This window comes from Gossypium arboreum, chromosome 13 (assembly GCF_025698485.1).
Source record: "Gossypium arboreum isolate Shixiya-1 chromosome 13, ASM2569848v2, whole genome shotgun sequence".
NCBI classification, from domain to species: domain Eukaryota; kingdom Viridiplantae; phylum Streptophyta; class Magnoliopsida; order Malvales; family Malvaceae; genus Gossypium; species Gossypium arboreum.
The window spans coordinates 93,864,143-93,878,658 of NC_069082.1; the positions used below are offsets into that span (position 1 = coordinate 93,864,143).

Here is a 14,516-nt window from a genome sequence, read left to right on the forward strand (position 1 = left end):
AAATACATTCATTAAATACAAGTACACGTAAGTAATAAACAAGTATATTTTAGAATATTACAAATTATAATATTCAACACTTCCTTTTCTCACTTTCTATAACTTCTTCCTTATATGCACCTTTGAACCAAACAAAACCAATGAAAATTTGATATATTTGACAGATTTCCTAACATTTTATAAAGAACTTAAAGATGGTTAAATATGCAATATTAAGTTTAAATTTTAAATGAGTAGGATATGAGGTGGATGTAAGTAATACTAATATGCTTATGTGGAATATCAAGATTGAAAAAAAGGTTGCCTTACTTTTCATCCAACTTTTAACAATACAATGACTAAAATTTTAAAATTTAATAAAATAAATTAATAATTAAAATAAAAAAATTAAATTTGAATGACTAAAATAAAACACACAAAAAAATAGATGACAAATAGTATAATTTATCCTACTTATTTTTCTGAGCTAAAATGGTTGTAAAAATTCCAAGAGCTATCGAAACACCTGGTCCCCCTTCCATATATGCAAGCGTTAACCAAACACTTTGTTACGCTTACTATTTTCTCATCAACAAAGTCTGAAGTGAAAACAATTCAAATCGAGCCAAAATGTTGTTGCTATACTGTAACAGAGATCAAATGAAATGATATATATACACTTGTATATCAGAAAAGTGCAGCATAAAGAAATGCTTTTAAGTTGTAGATACGACTTTACTGAATCTAAAAGTGGCATACACATGTATTACTTACAAGACTACACAACTTCAAAGGTTATTAAAGAAAAAGCTGATCCTTATGTTTCAAGACACTAAATTCCAACTCTCAAAATGACTCTTCCATTGAGGTTTTGGAAATAACGTGAAAGGAAGTGGTCAGCCAAGTGTCAGGTCCCAAACCCAAATTTATTAAAACAAGTTAAACACGAAACATATTTGTGAATTGGGACATTTAAAGTTTCGTTTAACCGCATGGCACCAATGGCATGCACCCATTCTATGCATTGATAGGGTATCAAATGCTTAATAACCCTTTTTGTTGAACACCTGATACAGTGCCCTTGGAGTAGTTAATCAGAATATGATCTAACAACTTCAAAGAATATATATTTAACAGACGAAGAATGACAATAATTACATGTGTGGGATATTGCGGAGTAACGCATAAAAGGATGCCTTAAAAATGCAGTTTGTCTTTTAACAAATATTATCACTCCCGGGACCAACTCCATGACCGAAGTGCATAGGATCTCCAGCAAAGCCTTCCATGAGAGCGAATTTCATATCCTCGGAAGGTTTCCAGTGCCGCTTCCTCTGGTTGATAAACCAATTGTTGATTTGCTTCTGATCTAGTCCTGTTATCTCTGATAATTTCAATTTATCCTCCTCCTGCAATCACCACAAACCCTTCCTAACCATTAACCCCTAGAGAAGCATATCAAACCTTCAATAAAGTGTAATCTCGAAATAGAAAAGAAAAAAAATTTTCCAACTCCATACCGACTCAATAATGCTTTTCAAAGATGATTATATTTTTAAGGCCAAAAGAAAAACATGATGCTCATGATGTTAATTTACCCAGCAAACAATATGTTCAGTAAAAGCATCATGAAGCATCGAATTGCATTTTACACATTTCACTGAAAAAATAAATAAATTAGTCTTATATGTTAGATCAAAAAATAAATTAGTCATTTTTATTAAAATAATTATCCATTCTTATTGTCAAAAACTAACATGGTTGACGAAATAGTCAATCACATGTACCTCATGCTAACTTATAATGACCAATTTTTTAATAGAAATATCATAGGTACAATTAATTTACCCATTTTTTAATAAATAGGAGAAAATACAATATAACTCTTAATAAAAAGGTCTTCATAGTAATTTCCACCCAATGTCTTCCTACATCCCAAATACATGAAAAAGAACGCCCCTCAACCATAATGCAAAAAGAATAAATGAGTTCCGGCACTCCTTCAATGGCCTTCAATGGCTCTTAGGGTATGTTTAATATTGCTTTTAAAAAATATTTTTGGGACAAAAAACATTTTTGAGATAAAAATATTTCTAAACAAGTTACTTTTTGAGAGAAAAATACTTCTCCCAAGTCAAAAATTAGCACAAAAATACTTTTTTAAGAAGCTGAAAATTTTAGTTTCTCCCCAAAAATACTTTTTTTCCAAAGCCTTACTCTTTTTTCTGTTTTGTAACATAACAGTTGTCTCAACTGTCATTGTTTTAGGACTTAGTTGGGTTGAAAAGATACTAAAAGAAGTGTACGTTTGGTGGATATGATTTTAATGAACAACTGAATTAGGGTTCAGAGACAATGCAGTGGTCTTTCTACTGATTCTTTTCAATGAAAAGTAACCCCAAAGAGAGTAAATAAGCATTTAGAAATGATAAGTTTTCCGTTGGAATTGAATTAGCTACAATTGTTTTCTCTCTCCTTTCACGAAATTCCATTGAAATTCATCAAAAACTGCATAGGCAAGAATGAAAGAAAAAAAGTACAAGAGAAGAGAGAGCAATGTTGAGTAGGAAATAAGTTGTAGTGTAATTACCGTTGGATAAGGCCATCTATAATGATTGTTCCACCAATCAAGCAGCGTGACCCTTGCTTCTTTTGGTAGCTTACCCTTTTTCCTTTTCTTCAAGAATTCTTTCCTCAAACTGCTGAGATAGCCACTGTATTTGCGCATCAGCATTCCTTTAATGTCCTGCCTTCCACACTCATCTTGATTTTCAAAACCTTCTACCTCCCCACCACTTAACTCTTCCACAGAACTCCCACCACCTTCATCTGAAAAGAAATGCACATAAGATGGATATCCCAGTCATCTTTTTGGTTCTTGTTGGCTCAATGGAATGCCGAGTAGTAGGGGCATGTTATATATGTTATGGGGTTCTTAAGCGTTTTTGGTACTTCTGGTTTTGAGGTGTTTTTCTTTCTACATTGGACATGATCTTAGAGTTTCTTAGATTTTTCCATTCTTGGATGGTCTTCAACCCTTTGTATTCTTAGTTAAATTCTGAATTGGAAAAAGAAAAAAGAAAGAACAACCTAAGCATGATCAGCAAAATAGGTGAGTAGACAACAGGAACTTTGGTTGGATCAGGTTACCTTACATTTTCAAAAGTAATAAGTAGTGCAAGATTCCAAGGCAATACTTATTCTATAACAATTTTACTACTCGTATAATTTTGGTCAACTATATCCTTTCATTTTATAACATTTTATATATTAAATAAATATTTTTTATATATATTTAAAATTATTATAACATAATATTTTAACTTAAAATGTTAATAAAAAGATAATTTTTCAGTTATTATAATTAATATAAATAGTATATTAATCAAATTTAAATATTGATTTAAAATTTATAAAATTTGTGTAATAATATTTGCTAGAGTGAAATTTTTAAACTCCATAAATAGATTTAAGGAGTTTTGGGTATCTTATTAATATATATATATATTTAAAAAGAAAAGACATCAATGTTTTAAGATTGCTTGTGTATCAAATACTCCTCTATTAATTATTATAATATTCCTTTGAATGTAATATTTAGATTTCTATAACAAAAATAATAATTTAAAATAATGATTTAAAATTACAAAATGTGTGGATGGTAATTTTTGGTACAATGAATTTTTATAGATTTAAAAGTTGTATATATTATAAGGGTATAGTAAATTATTAAAATATATCTTTAAACAAATACCAATTTTTAAGACGGCTTTGTATGCCAAATACTAGTCTATTATTATAATAATATTACTTTAAATAATGTAATATTTAGACTTCTATAACAAAAATAGAATGTGAAGCTTTAAAATCAAATGAAAAGTTTCGTTAACTTTCAGATGAGTCCAATTAATGTTTAAGAAATTAAATTTGTTAAGAAAAAAATTCAAAAACAATAGTAAATTAGTAGAACATTTTTTCTTATATTTTAATTAAATAAACCAAACAGAATATCAATTATGTTTTAAATAATATTAAATTTTCGCAATCCTATTACTAAAAATTCTTTAACTAAACTCGGATTTTCAACTCAATGATAGTTGATGAGGGAAAAGAATATCTTTTACATGCACAGTAGAAAGGAGATTGAGCTCTTCAGAGATTACTATATATATTGATTCTTTTTTTTTTAATGCAAAAGCACACTACTTATAGTATTAGTATAATAGCAAATATGTACATATAATTTTGGATGAGAAAATGCACTGTTAAAAAAACTTTACCAAAGGGATAATCCAAGTTCTTTGTCAGTGCTTCTTTACAGAGATCACTTAGCTGTGATTTGATGTTGCTTAAGAACGTTGTCGCTTCATTGAATGGCTTTGATAGCTCTTCTTTGTATCTATGGAGAACCTCACAATATGATTCCTTCAACCAATTAAACAACAAATGAAAACCAAAAAAAAAAAAAAAAGGTCATCCAACTATTTATTCCATGCAAACAAGTATTCTTCTCTCTCTTTCCTTGCATTTTCTCGAGAACCAAACAAAACATAAAAATAGTTTGAAGTACCATGAACTCGTCCAGTTCAGGATCAGCTCCTATCTCACTGCAAGCATTTACAGACCGGTTCTCACGGCCAATTTCTTCAAGAAGAGAGGCCAGCTTAGGCGGTGCTCCAACCTATATTTAAAAAAAAATTATTATTATAATTAATCTTAAAAAACCAGAAAAAAAGGGTTAAAAACAAATAACCACCTTTTGGCATTCGATGTAAGCAGATACTAGGTTTAGATAACGAGGGTGATTCGAGATCTGGGACTTGATCAGCCCAGACATATGGGATCCAGTGGCATCTGTATCAACTTCTTGATCATCAAATTGAAGTAAATGATCAACTGGACTGAGAAAATCAGTTGCAGTAAAGTTTGGTGTAGCAAAGTTATTCACCCTTGCAATACCATTAGAACACGAGATTATAGGATCATCAAGTCTATACAAGTCCTCCATACTCACCAAACAAAATTTAACAAAATAGAAATCTATTAATTAACTCCTTTGAAAGCAACTTGGGTTTTGAGTAAAAATCTGTTACTTTCCCTAGGATATATCAAATAATTAGCTTAGAGTAACCCTAGAAATGCAAGGTTTTGAGTCATTGTACACCAAGGAACTAGTAGTTCAAGAAACAGTAGCAGCCATTAGAGAAAGCAAAGAGAGGGAGGAGGAGGGCAAAGAAAGCGAGGGAGGAAGCAAAAACATCTGAGAGGTCAGAAAAAGTGGTTTTCTCATCTTAGCTGAAGTTGAAGTAATGACAAGGACCAGACCTTTGCTTTTTCTTTCCAATAAGGCCTGAGAGAGAGAGAGAGAGAGAGAGAGAATGTTGGGTGCGGATTACATTTTTTACCCATTGCAGAGATGTGGTAGCATTGATAAGAGCTAAAAACAAGGGGGATGAGGGGGATTAAACACTCACCACACGTGTTCCCACGCTCTGCAACAGTGATCACTGTTCCATCACTCATTCACTCATTTAGTGAACTTCATTTCATCTCATCTGACCAACAAACAGAAAACCCTAATTTATTTCTTTCATTTTTTTAAAGATTTTCAACTTGGACTAGCATTTAATTAATTACTTAGTTAGGAGGCCATGCTTTACTTTTATTGCGTAGAACTAAGGTGAGGTAAATGAAATCTATCTAATTCTCTGAGCAGATAGACATGCCATTCTGCCACGTTTCTTTACGAAATTGGTTGTCTTATTGAGATGTTAGCCCCTACAAAAATATTATGGGAAATGAAGTACACTGCAGCGAAATACACGGTGGTTTTGCACAGCACATCAAAGTAAACAAATTCGTTTTCAAGTTTCAAACAAATTTCATTTCACAAAGATGAGTTGTTATAATGTCAATCAAATGGTAAATGACTAAAAGATAAAAAGAGAAGTTGAAAAGAAGCTAACCACGTCTTAGACTAGTAGTAACAATATTAAATTGCGAGTATGATATGATCTGCAATAGGAATCACCAAGACAGTAATATAGCACAAGTTCATCCAATAGAATAGAAACTTTTCAGCAACCAAACTTCAATAGCAGAAATAGAGTCCCAAACAGGATCGCAGAACAGAGAAGAAGAAAAGAAGAAAGGAAAGAAAAGTTCTAGTATAAGTCTACTGAACCTGGAAGGAAATAGCTGCAGCCACAAAATGATTACAATACTGACATAAAAACTTTCCCTAGGTCATCTATTTTTTATTTATACTCAAAGAGCGTTGCCCATTCCAACAATAAACCAACTAACTAATACAACACATAGTCCTTAAGGACCATTGAATTGGTCTTCTGACGCGTGGCTCTTTCTGTTGGCTAATGGTATTTCAGTCATTCCTCCATGTGGCTCTTCCTCAACAAGATTTTCCACATCACTCAATGGTTTTTGGTTGGTCACACTACCCCCATCTCCTAAAAAAACCTTGTCCTCAAGGTTCCAAGAAGGATATGCAGCTTGAAAATCGGCCACTATTAGAGAAATTATTGCAGTTAGGAAATGGTTAAGTTGTTAGCAGCAATTGTGTGATTATGATATCTTGTTTTACATTAGTTATTACCGATTGTATCAATATAAATACAGAATTTATGTACTCATCATTAATCAAGATTAATGAATTACTTATTTTAGTCTATTCTTTCAGTATGGTATCAGAGTTTCTCTTTTGCTGATTGTTGCGTTAACAATGGAGTCTGTCGCATTGGCAGAATCAGTAAATGGCAAGTTTCTCTTTTGCTGATTGTTGCGTCAATGATTGCGTTATTTCGTGACAAGTTTTAAATATTTATAATTAGTCGTTCTTGAAACTAACTATTATCGCGATGTAGGCAAGTGTACCTATTGAACAATAGTATAGTTTTAGCAAGACCAGATTGTCGAATCCAAAGAAACTAAAAGTACTAGTAATGACTATCTTTTTATTATCTAACCTAAGAATAAGGGGGTTTTATTTTAACTAACTAATTAACTAATCTAAGAATTCACAGAGAATAGAATTGGGGAATTACTTTTGGAAAACGATTGAATTAAGACAATACCTAAGGAAAAATCCACCTAGACTGTACTTGTTATCCTGAATCTGAATCGGACGATTTATTAATTTAACTTGTTCCGTGGAGATCCCTAAGTTATGTATTATCCCTATTCAAGACTAATAAAGTCTAATCCCTAGATTGAATAATCGAGACTTTTCTCTAATTAACACCCTAGGGTTGCATTAACTCGATCTATGGATCCCCTTATTAGGTTTCACCCTAATCCGGCAAAATCTTGTCACCCTATGTCTAGGCGCGCAAACAACTCTGTTTAATTATGACAAATGTACTCTTAGACTGGGTCTATTCCTCCTCTGAATAAGAGCTTATCTTGAATCAGTATCCTGAGATATCAAAACAAGAATTAAGAACACATAATTAATAACAAATTAAATATTTATCATACAATTCAGAAAATAATAACAAGATTCGTCTTAGGTTTCATTCCCCTTAGGTATTTAGAGGTTTTAGTTCAGAACTAAATAAGAAAACATCTCAGAATAATAAAGAATACAAAACATAAAGAAAACTCAAAACTCTTGAAGGGGAAATTGAGGAGAGATCTTCAGTCTTAATGATGAATCCGGCTTTTGAGATGGATCAATCGGCTTCTTTGGAGTAATTTCTTACTCCCTCCCTGTGTGTTCCTCTTTCTTCCTCCTCTAAGGTGTATTTATAGGCTTTGGAATGCCTAAGAGCCCTCAAAATTAGCCTTTTCCGAATTGGACTCAACTTGGGCTCGGTAGGGACACGCTCGTGTGACACCCCCGTGTGCGATTACTTCAAGCCGTGATCGAGCCTGCCAAATTGACACGGCCGTGTGGTCTGCTCGTGTGAGGAGGTCCAGGCCGTGTTGATTTCATAATTTGGCCCATTTTCTCCGTTTTTGGCCCGTTTCTCGTTCCTTTCGCTCTCCTATGCTCTCCTAAGTATAAAACATGAAATTAAAACATTAGGAGCATCGAATTCACCAATTCTGATGGGAAATCATCCATAAAATACGTTAAACATGGGGTAAAAATATGTATAAATTACGGTTTATCAAATACCCCCACACTTAAGCATTTGTTTGTCCTCAAGCAAAATTCTCAACTCATAATCAAAATAAATTCTTCTCAATTTATAATTTCTATTGATTATATCTCAAAATAATCCATAGGTAATCATACATTGAGAATTCAACTAAAAGAACATCACAGTTTCAATCATTCCAAGTTGAGCATTTTATTCCGAAAACATAGGTGTCTCCTCTCGTCTAAGTAATTTCCTTGTATTCAAAATGTCACAGAATTTTACATCCTCACTAAAGATTCACTCAAATCACTCGAGGTGTTTAAGGACAATAAATGAAGCACTCAATAGTCAATAATGAACAGTCATTACCATAGGCTTGCATAAAAATTAAATCTCCACCACTGTAATTTGAGGCAGTCTTTTCATGGCATGAGTGGGTTAATCCTAAGTGCCTTAATCATTTTGACATATCAAATCAAATGGTGTGGTCTTAACATGCATAATCAAACAAGTTCTAGAATAACAGTTCAATACTGACGCACTCAAGGCAATAATAAAAGTGAGCATGAAAGAATTAATAGATGCTCAAAAGGCTAAAAAAATCTCACAAAAATTATGGCTTTTTGATGTTTAAAACTTGTGAAACCAACTCAAAGTAATACCTAAACTTTGGGGAAACAACATAAGATTTTAAATTCTTAAATATCAACTTATCATGCTTGATTCTCTAATGTCTTAAAGTTTAAACAATCAATGCATAAATGCCTATGTTTTAATTCAAGATATATCAATCAAAATCATAAATCAATTAAAATTTATCCTAAATATGATATGAAAGCTTTTCAAGAGAACAAGGCAGTCATTCAGGGATTTTTCTGATAGGGAAATGAAGTAAATACCCCCCCACACTTAAGATGTACGTTGCCCTCAATGTACAAAAATAGATATAAGAATATAGAAAGAAGATAGGGAGAGAAGTGAAACTTCTTATATGATGAATTCCTCGAACTGGAGTTTTGAAGAGTAATTGGTGCGAGAGTAGAGGAGGATACTCCGATGGTGGTAGAGGTTTATTAGTCTATAAGTCCCGCGCCAAAAGAATATTATATCTAGTAGTAGCTATGGTTGTGGTCGATCAGGACATGGCAGTCGTGGAGAACCTTGCTCGGTGGAGTTTTTAGTTCCTATACGATGATGAGCTTAGGGGCTCTATATAACTGTGATAAAATCAGGAACTTTTTAGGGGATATTAGTAAGAATAATTACTCTTAATGAAATAACAGAAATTGATAATAAAATAAAAATTTAAAAATAAAAAGTAGTTTTAATAAAAATTAAAAACATAAAATAATAAATAAATGTTTTTAAACATTTTCATCGCTGGATGGTTTGTGAGGTGGGACTGGCGATAAGATGTGGAGGTGTTGACAAATCTGCTGTAGAGTAGCATCAATGTTGTCAAATCGTTGAAAACACTGCTGCTCGAATCGAGTGAGACGCTCAGAGATGTCAGCATATGAAGCCGCCGCATGAACTGGACGAGAGGGTGGTGGTGGCTGAGTCAGCGGGTCCTCGTACTGTAGAGGGACATCATCAGGAATTTCCTCGTAAGCCTCCTTCTCGGTAGATTGGGCAAGACGATATTGAGAAGGGTAGGTTCCTCGGTGCTTTTCGATCATCCTCATGCTAAGCATGCTCAAGATGCCTTGTGGAGACATCTGGCCAATGAGGGTTAAGGATGATTCTTGGGCGGCGATGCTGAGGAGCCCGAAGTGTCGAGCCAACCGAGTAACATAAGGGCCAATGGAGATGACCCCCTTCCTATGCCGCTCCGTCTGGTGTTGAATTACGAGGGTGATGAAACAGGCTTGGTTGATGACGTGCCCGTGCGATATACACCATAAAAATTAGGCGTCGTGAGTGTTGACGACGCCGGTGCTCTCTCACCTTCCTATAATCGTGTGAGCTAAAATGGCGTGTAGGTACCTCAGATATGGAAGGAGAGACAATGCCTTAGAGCGGCTAGGATTGTAGGTGGCCCCACCTGGTACTAGTGCGTCCCAGCACCGTGAAGGAGAACGATGGATGTGGCGGTTGAAGGTCCGTATATAAACCCAGCGCCGTACCGAATTTTGGGACGTTGAGCTGGAAGACTAATCCGCCTAGGCGAAATTGGACTGTGCCAGGATCATCTTAGTTCGTCATCACGGTTTGAAGGTGAAATGTGGAGCATAATTCCATCATAAGCTCGAGATACGTCGGCTCGATGATCCCAAAGAAAAGCTCCCAAGGGTCGGTGGTTAGAAGGGCCCAAATCGCTTCAGCCAACTGAACTTGTTCTACTACAGCCCAGTCGATACAACGGCCTGCAATTAAAGGTCGAGCCCGGAGCATTTGGAATAGTTCTTCTAGGGGCCCGATGGGAAACCTCAGGAAAGGGTGACGAACTTCCGCGATAGGGCCCTAGGAAGATGACGCTCCCTTCCCTTTCTTTGAAGTAGGGACAGTGGCTTTTCTACCACGTGAAGATGACATGGTACCTGCAAATAGAATCATCAAGTCGTCTTGATGAGTGGTCAAAGTAAAACGAATACAAATTTTAAATAAAAATCATAATTTCAGCCACAACTTCAACACTTAACAATTTTAATTAAACTAATCCATACTTTTGTGGCATTACATAATAGTAGCATGAATAAAAAAAAATTTGCAAAGAATATTGTATGGATGAACAAAAATGTCAACATAAAAGGCATGAGAAATCATGAATATTTACGTAAACTAGTCAAATGGAGTAGAGAAATCACGTAATGAGTAAGAATTTTAACATGAGAAAGAAAATAACTATTCTAGATATAACATTTGTATGATAAAAATAAGAAAGGAACATGAAAAATTTCATATTATTATGATAAATAGCCCTAGAAATCAGTAAGAATAAACGAGAAAAGAGTGAACAAACGCTAGAAAGAGGAGAATGGGCGTCAAAAATAGAGTTGGAGGCGGCGCACGGGTGTGGCAAGGAGGGCGTGTGGACTTGCAGCGGCTAGGGTTAGGGTTTTTGGGTGAAGAAGACAATGAATAGTACAGCCTATTTATAGATTTTGGGGCACACGGCCAAGTAACACGCCCGTGTTCCCCAATTTCAGCCTGTGTGATTCGCGAATTTTGAATTTCGGCGCGTCTGACATTTAGTACATGCCCGTGTTCCTTGGGCGTGTGGGTGCACATGGTCATGTCACACGACCATGCCTGGCATTGTTCGCTTCTCCCACGCCCGTGTATGTAAACCCATGCCCGTGTATGTAGACCTACGCTCGTGCCAATCTAACAGGTTCAACCACGGGTGCTAGACACGGGCGTGTCACACGCCCATGCTGTTTTAACAGGTTCACCCACGGTTCTTCCACACGGACGTGTCGCACGCCCGTGTTGCTTTGGCTGGTTCGACCACGGCCATGTCACACGGCCATAGCGTTTTATCGTAGCCCGTGTTTGGAAAAATTGTTGCCCTATTTTCACACGGCCCTAAGTACGCCCGTGTGCTTAGCCGTGTCTCTGTGGAAGACCTATATTCAAGAGCTTTGTTAGTAAGTAAGGTGTTGAAGACTAAATTTTAAAGAAGTTAATACAGTTAGTGCTCGGGTTGCCTCCCGAGAAGCACTTATTTATAGTTTAAGCTCGACTTACCTCTCTTTTGAATAGTCATGATGGTTCGAGAAGTTTATACTCCTCATTCCTGCTATCAATCTCATCAAAATAAGGTTTTAAATGGGTGTTGTTTACCTTAAAAGTGCCTAACTTGGCGTGACTTACCTTAACTGTACCAAATGGAAAAATACTAAGTACCGTAAGAGGGATTTCTTTATTGGGTGTGGTAGTGACAATGTGAGGATCTACGGCATCTAATAAGAATTTATCTCCAACCTTAAGTTGATGTGGGAAGGTGTTGAGCTTGTCCTGGCGTAGTTCTGGTTTATCATGCATTCTTGGTTTATGCGTCCGCCATTCATCTAGCTCCTCGATTTGTATCCTTCGTTCTTCATGAATATGTCCTCTACCATTGCTTAAGAATGGCTCATGTACTTCCTTCAGACTCATTTCCTGCAAAGTAGGTTGCAACATATTGTCAGTTTTAGTAGAATAGGTTAAACGATCACATTCAATTTTTGATGTGTTGCCAAAATTGCGAGCTTGAAGGGTGATTGTTTCGTATCCCACACAGAGTGTGAGTTCACCTGTGCCAACATCAATGATCGTTTTAGCAGTTGCTAAAAAGGGCCTTCCTAGAATTAAAGGAGTGTTGCTATCCTCTTTTATGTCTAGAATAATGAAGTCCATGGGAAATATAAATTTATCGATTTTAACTAGCCCATCTTCAATAATACCCCTAGGAAATCTTATAGTTTTATCTACTAATTGAATGCTTATCCTAGTCTGTTTGGGTTTCTCAAGACCAAATTATTTGAACATTTTGTAGGGCATGACGTTAATACTAGCCCTTAAATTAGCTAATGCATTATTAACATCTAAACTACCAATTAAGCAAGGAATTGTAAAACTCCTTAGATCTTTTAATTTGTTCAGTAGCTTATTTTGCAGAATAGCTGAGCACACTGCTTTTAGCTCCACATGCGACGCCTCATCCAACTTCCGCTTATTTGCTAAAAGCTCTTTTAAAAATTTCATTGTGTTTGGCATCTACGATAGGGCTTCAATAAACGGTAAGTTAATGTGTAATTGTTTTAAGAGTTTAAGGAATTTACCAAATTATTCATCTGAGCGGTCTTTCCTTGTCGTGTTGGGGTATGGCACACGAGGTTTATATTCGACATTCACTGATTTATTTTTATTATGACCTACCTCATCTTGACCTTTGCTTACCACAGTTTTTTGCCTCGATTCTGGTTCAGGCTCAATGACTCCTTCGTCATCTTAAATATTAATTGCGTTGAGCTGTTCCTTTGGGTTGGGTTCAGTATTACTTGGCAAGCTACCTTGTGGTCATTCAGATATTAGTTTAGAAAGCTGGCCTATCTGAGTTTCGAGCCCTTAGATTGACGCTTGTTGATTTTTAAGTGCTGTTTCGGTGTTCTGAAAACAGGTTTCTGACACCGATATAAACTTTGAAAGCATCTCTTCAAGGTTTGGTTTCTTTTCCTGTTGGTAGGGTGGTTGTTGGTAGCCTGGAGTTGGTCTCTGATTTCCTTGGCCTCCCCATGAGAAATTTGGGTGGTTTCTCCAACCTGCATTGTAAGTGTTACTATATAGATTGTTTTGAGATCGAGAATTATTACCCATGTAATTTAACTGCTCGTTATCCATGTTGTGGCCATAAGGTTGGTATTCCGAATGGCTTGTTCCATCTACACTTGCTTCGCACTGTATTACTGGGTGAACCTGTGAAGATCTAAAAAAACCATCAATTTTCTTATTCAAGATTTCTACCTGATTACAGAGCATGGTGACCGAATCGACATTATAAACACCGGCTGTTTTTGTTGGCTTTGTCCTCATAACCTGCCACTTATAGTTATTCAGTGACATCTCCTCTATAAACTCATAAGCATCTTCAGGTGTTTTATTATTGATGGTTCCGCCAACAGTTGCGTTAACCATTTACCGAGTTGAAGGATTCAGGCCATTATGGAACGTTTGAACCTGAAGCCAAAGTGGTAACCTATGGTGAAGGCACCTTATCAGTAAGTCCTTGTATCTCTCCCATGTATCGTAAAGAGTTTCTAAGTCCATCTGCACAAACGAAGAGATATCATTAGTAATTTGGCCGTTTTAGCCGGCGGAAAATATTTTAATAGAAATTTTTCGGTCATTGGTTCCCAAGTAGTGATTGACCCTCGTGGTAATGAGTTCAACCACTGTTTAGCTTTGTTTCTCAAAAAAAAAGGGAATAACCGAAGATGAACGGCATCATCAGAAACACCATTAATTTTAAATGTATCGTATAGTTCCAAGAAGTTTGCTAAGTGAGCGTTGGGATCCTCATCCTGCAAACCATCAAACTGAACAAATTGCTGTATCATTTGAATAGTGTTAGGTTTTAGTTCAAAAGTATTTGCAGCTACAGCAGGTTTAACTATGCTCCATTCAGTTCCTGTTAAAAAAGGTTTAGCATAATCATACATAGTGCGTGGAACAGGATTTTGATTAACCGCAATTACAGGAAGTAGTTGATTGTTTTGGTTTTCAGCCATCTCTTCAGTTGTGGGTTGAGTATCGTCCTATTTCTCGTTCTCTGTGTATCTTAAGCTTCGCCTTATTTCTCTTTGGTTTCTGAGAACTGTGCAATCGATTTCTTCGTAAAAAAGTAGTGGTCCTGATGGGTTTCTTCTAGTCATGAACTAATAAAACCTGCCAAGAGAAAGAAAAAATAAATTAATATATAATAAAAAATTAAATTAAATTGCAAGAAAAATA

At 35.5% G+C, this 14,516-nt stretch overlaps 1 protein-coding gene and 1 non-coding gene across 6 annotated transcripts; one reads left to right on the forward strand and one right to left on the reverse strand.

Annotated features, from left to right (window-relative positions):
- Window positions 1–957: 957 nt before the first annotated feature.
- LOC108454972 (homeobox protein knotted-1-like 1) lies at window positions 958–6,255 on the reverse strand. 5 transcript variants are annotated; one of them, XM_053024374.1, is made up of 7 exons: window positions 6,164–6,222; window positions 5,946–5,994; window positions 4,736–4,833; window positions 4,550–4,660; window positions 4,260–4,404; window positions 2,570–2,808; window positions 958–1,388 (listed from the first exon to the last, which is right to left on the reverse strand). In XM_053024374.1, exons 3-7 carry the CDS (start codon window positions 4,814–4,816, stop codon window positions 1,197–1,199), a joined length of 768 nt encoding a protein of 255 aa, XP_052880334.1. In that variant the 5' UTR covers window positions 4,817–4,833; window positions 5,946–5,994; window positions 6,164–6,222; the 3' UTR covers window positions 958–1,196. The 5 variants fall into 5 exon arrangements, with proteins under 5 accessions (XP_052880334.1, XP_052880332.1, XP_052880335.1 ...); XM_053024372.1 differs by having other exon boundaries at window positions 4,736–4,928; window positions 6,164–6,220; XM_053024375.1 differs by lacking the exon at window positions 5,946–5,994 and having other exon boundaries at window positions 6,164–6,255.
- Window positions 6,256–13,758: 7,503 nt separating this feature from the next.
- On the forward strand, window positions 13,759–13,864 carry LOC128287081 (small nucleolar RNA R71). Its single transcript, XR_008277781.1, has one exon. It is a non-coding gene; the product is annotated as a small nucleolar RNA R71 (small nucleolar RNA).
- Window positions 13,865–14,516: the final 652 nt, after the last annotated feature.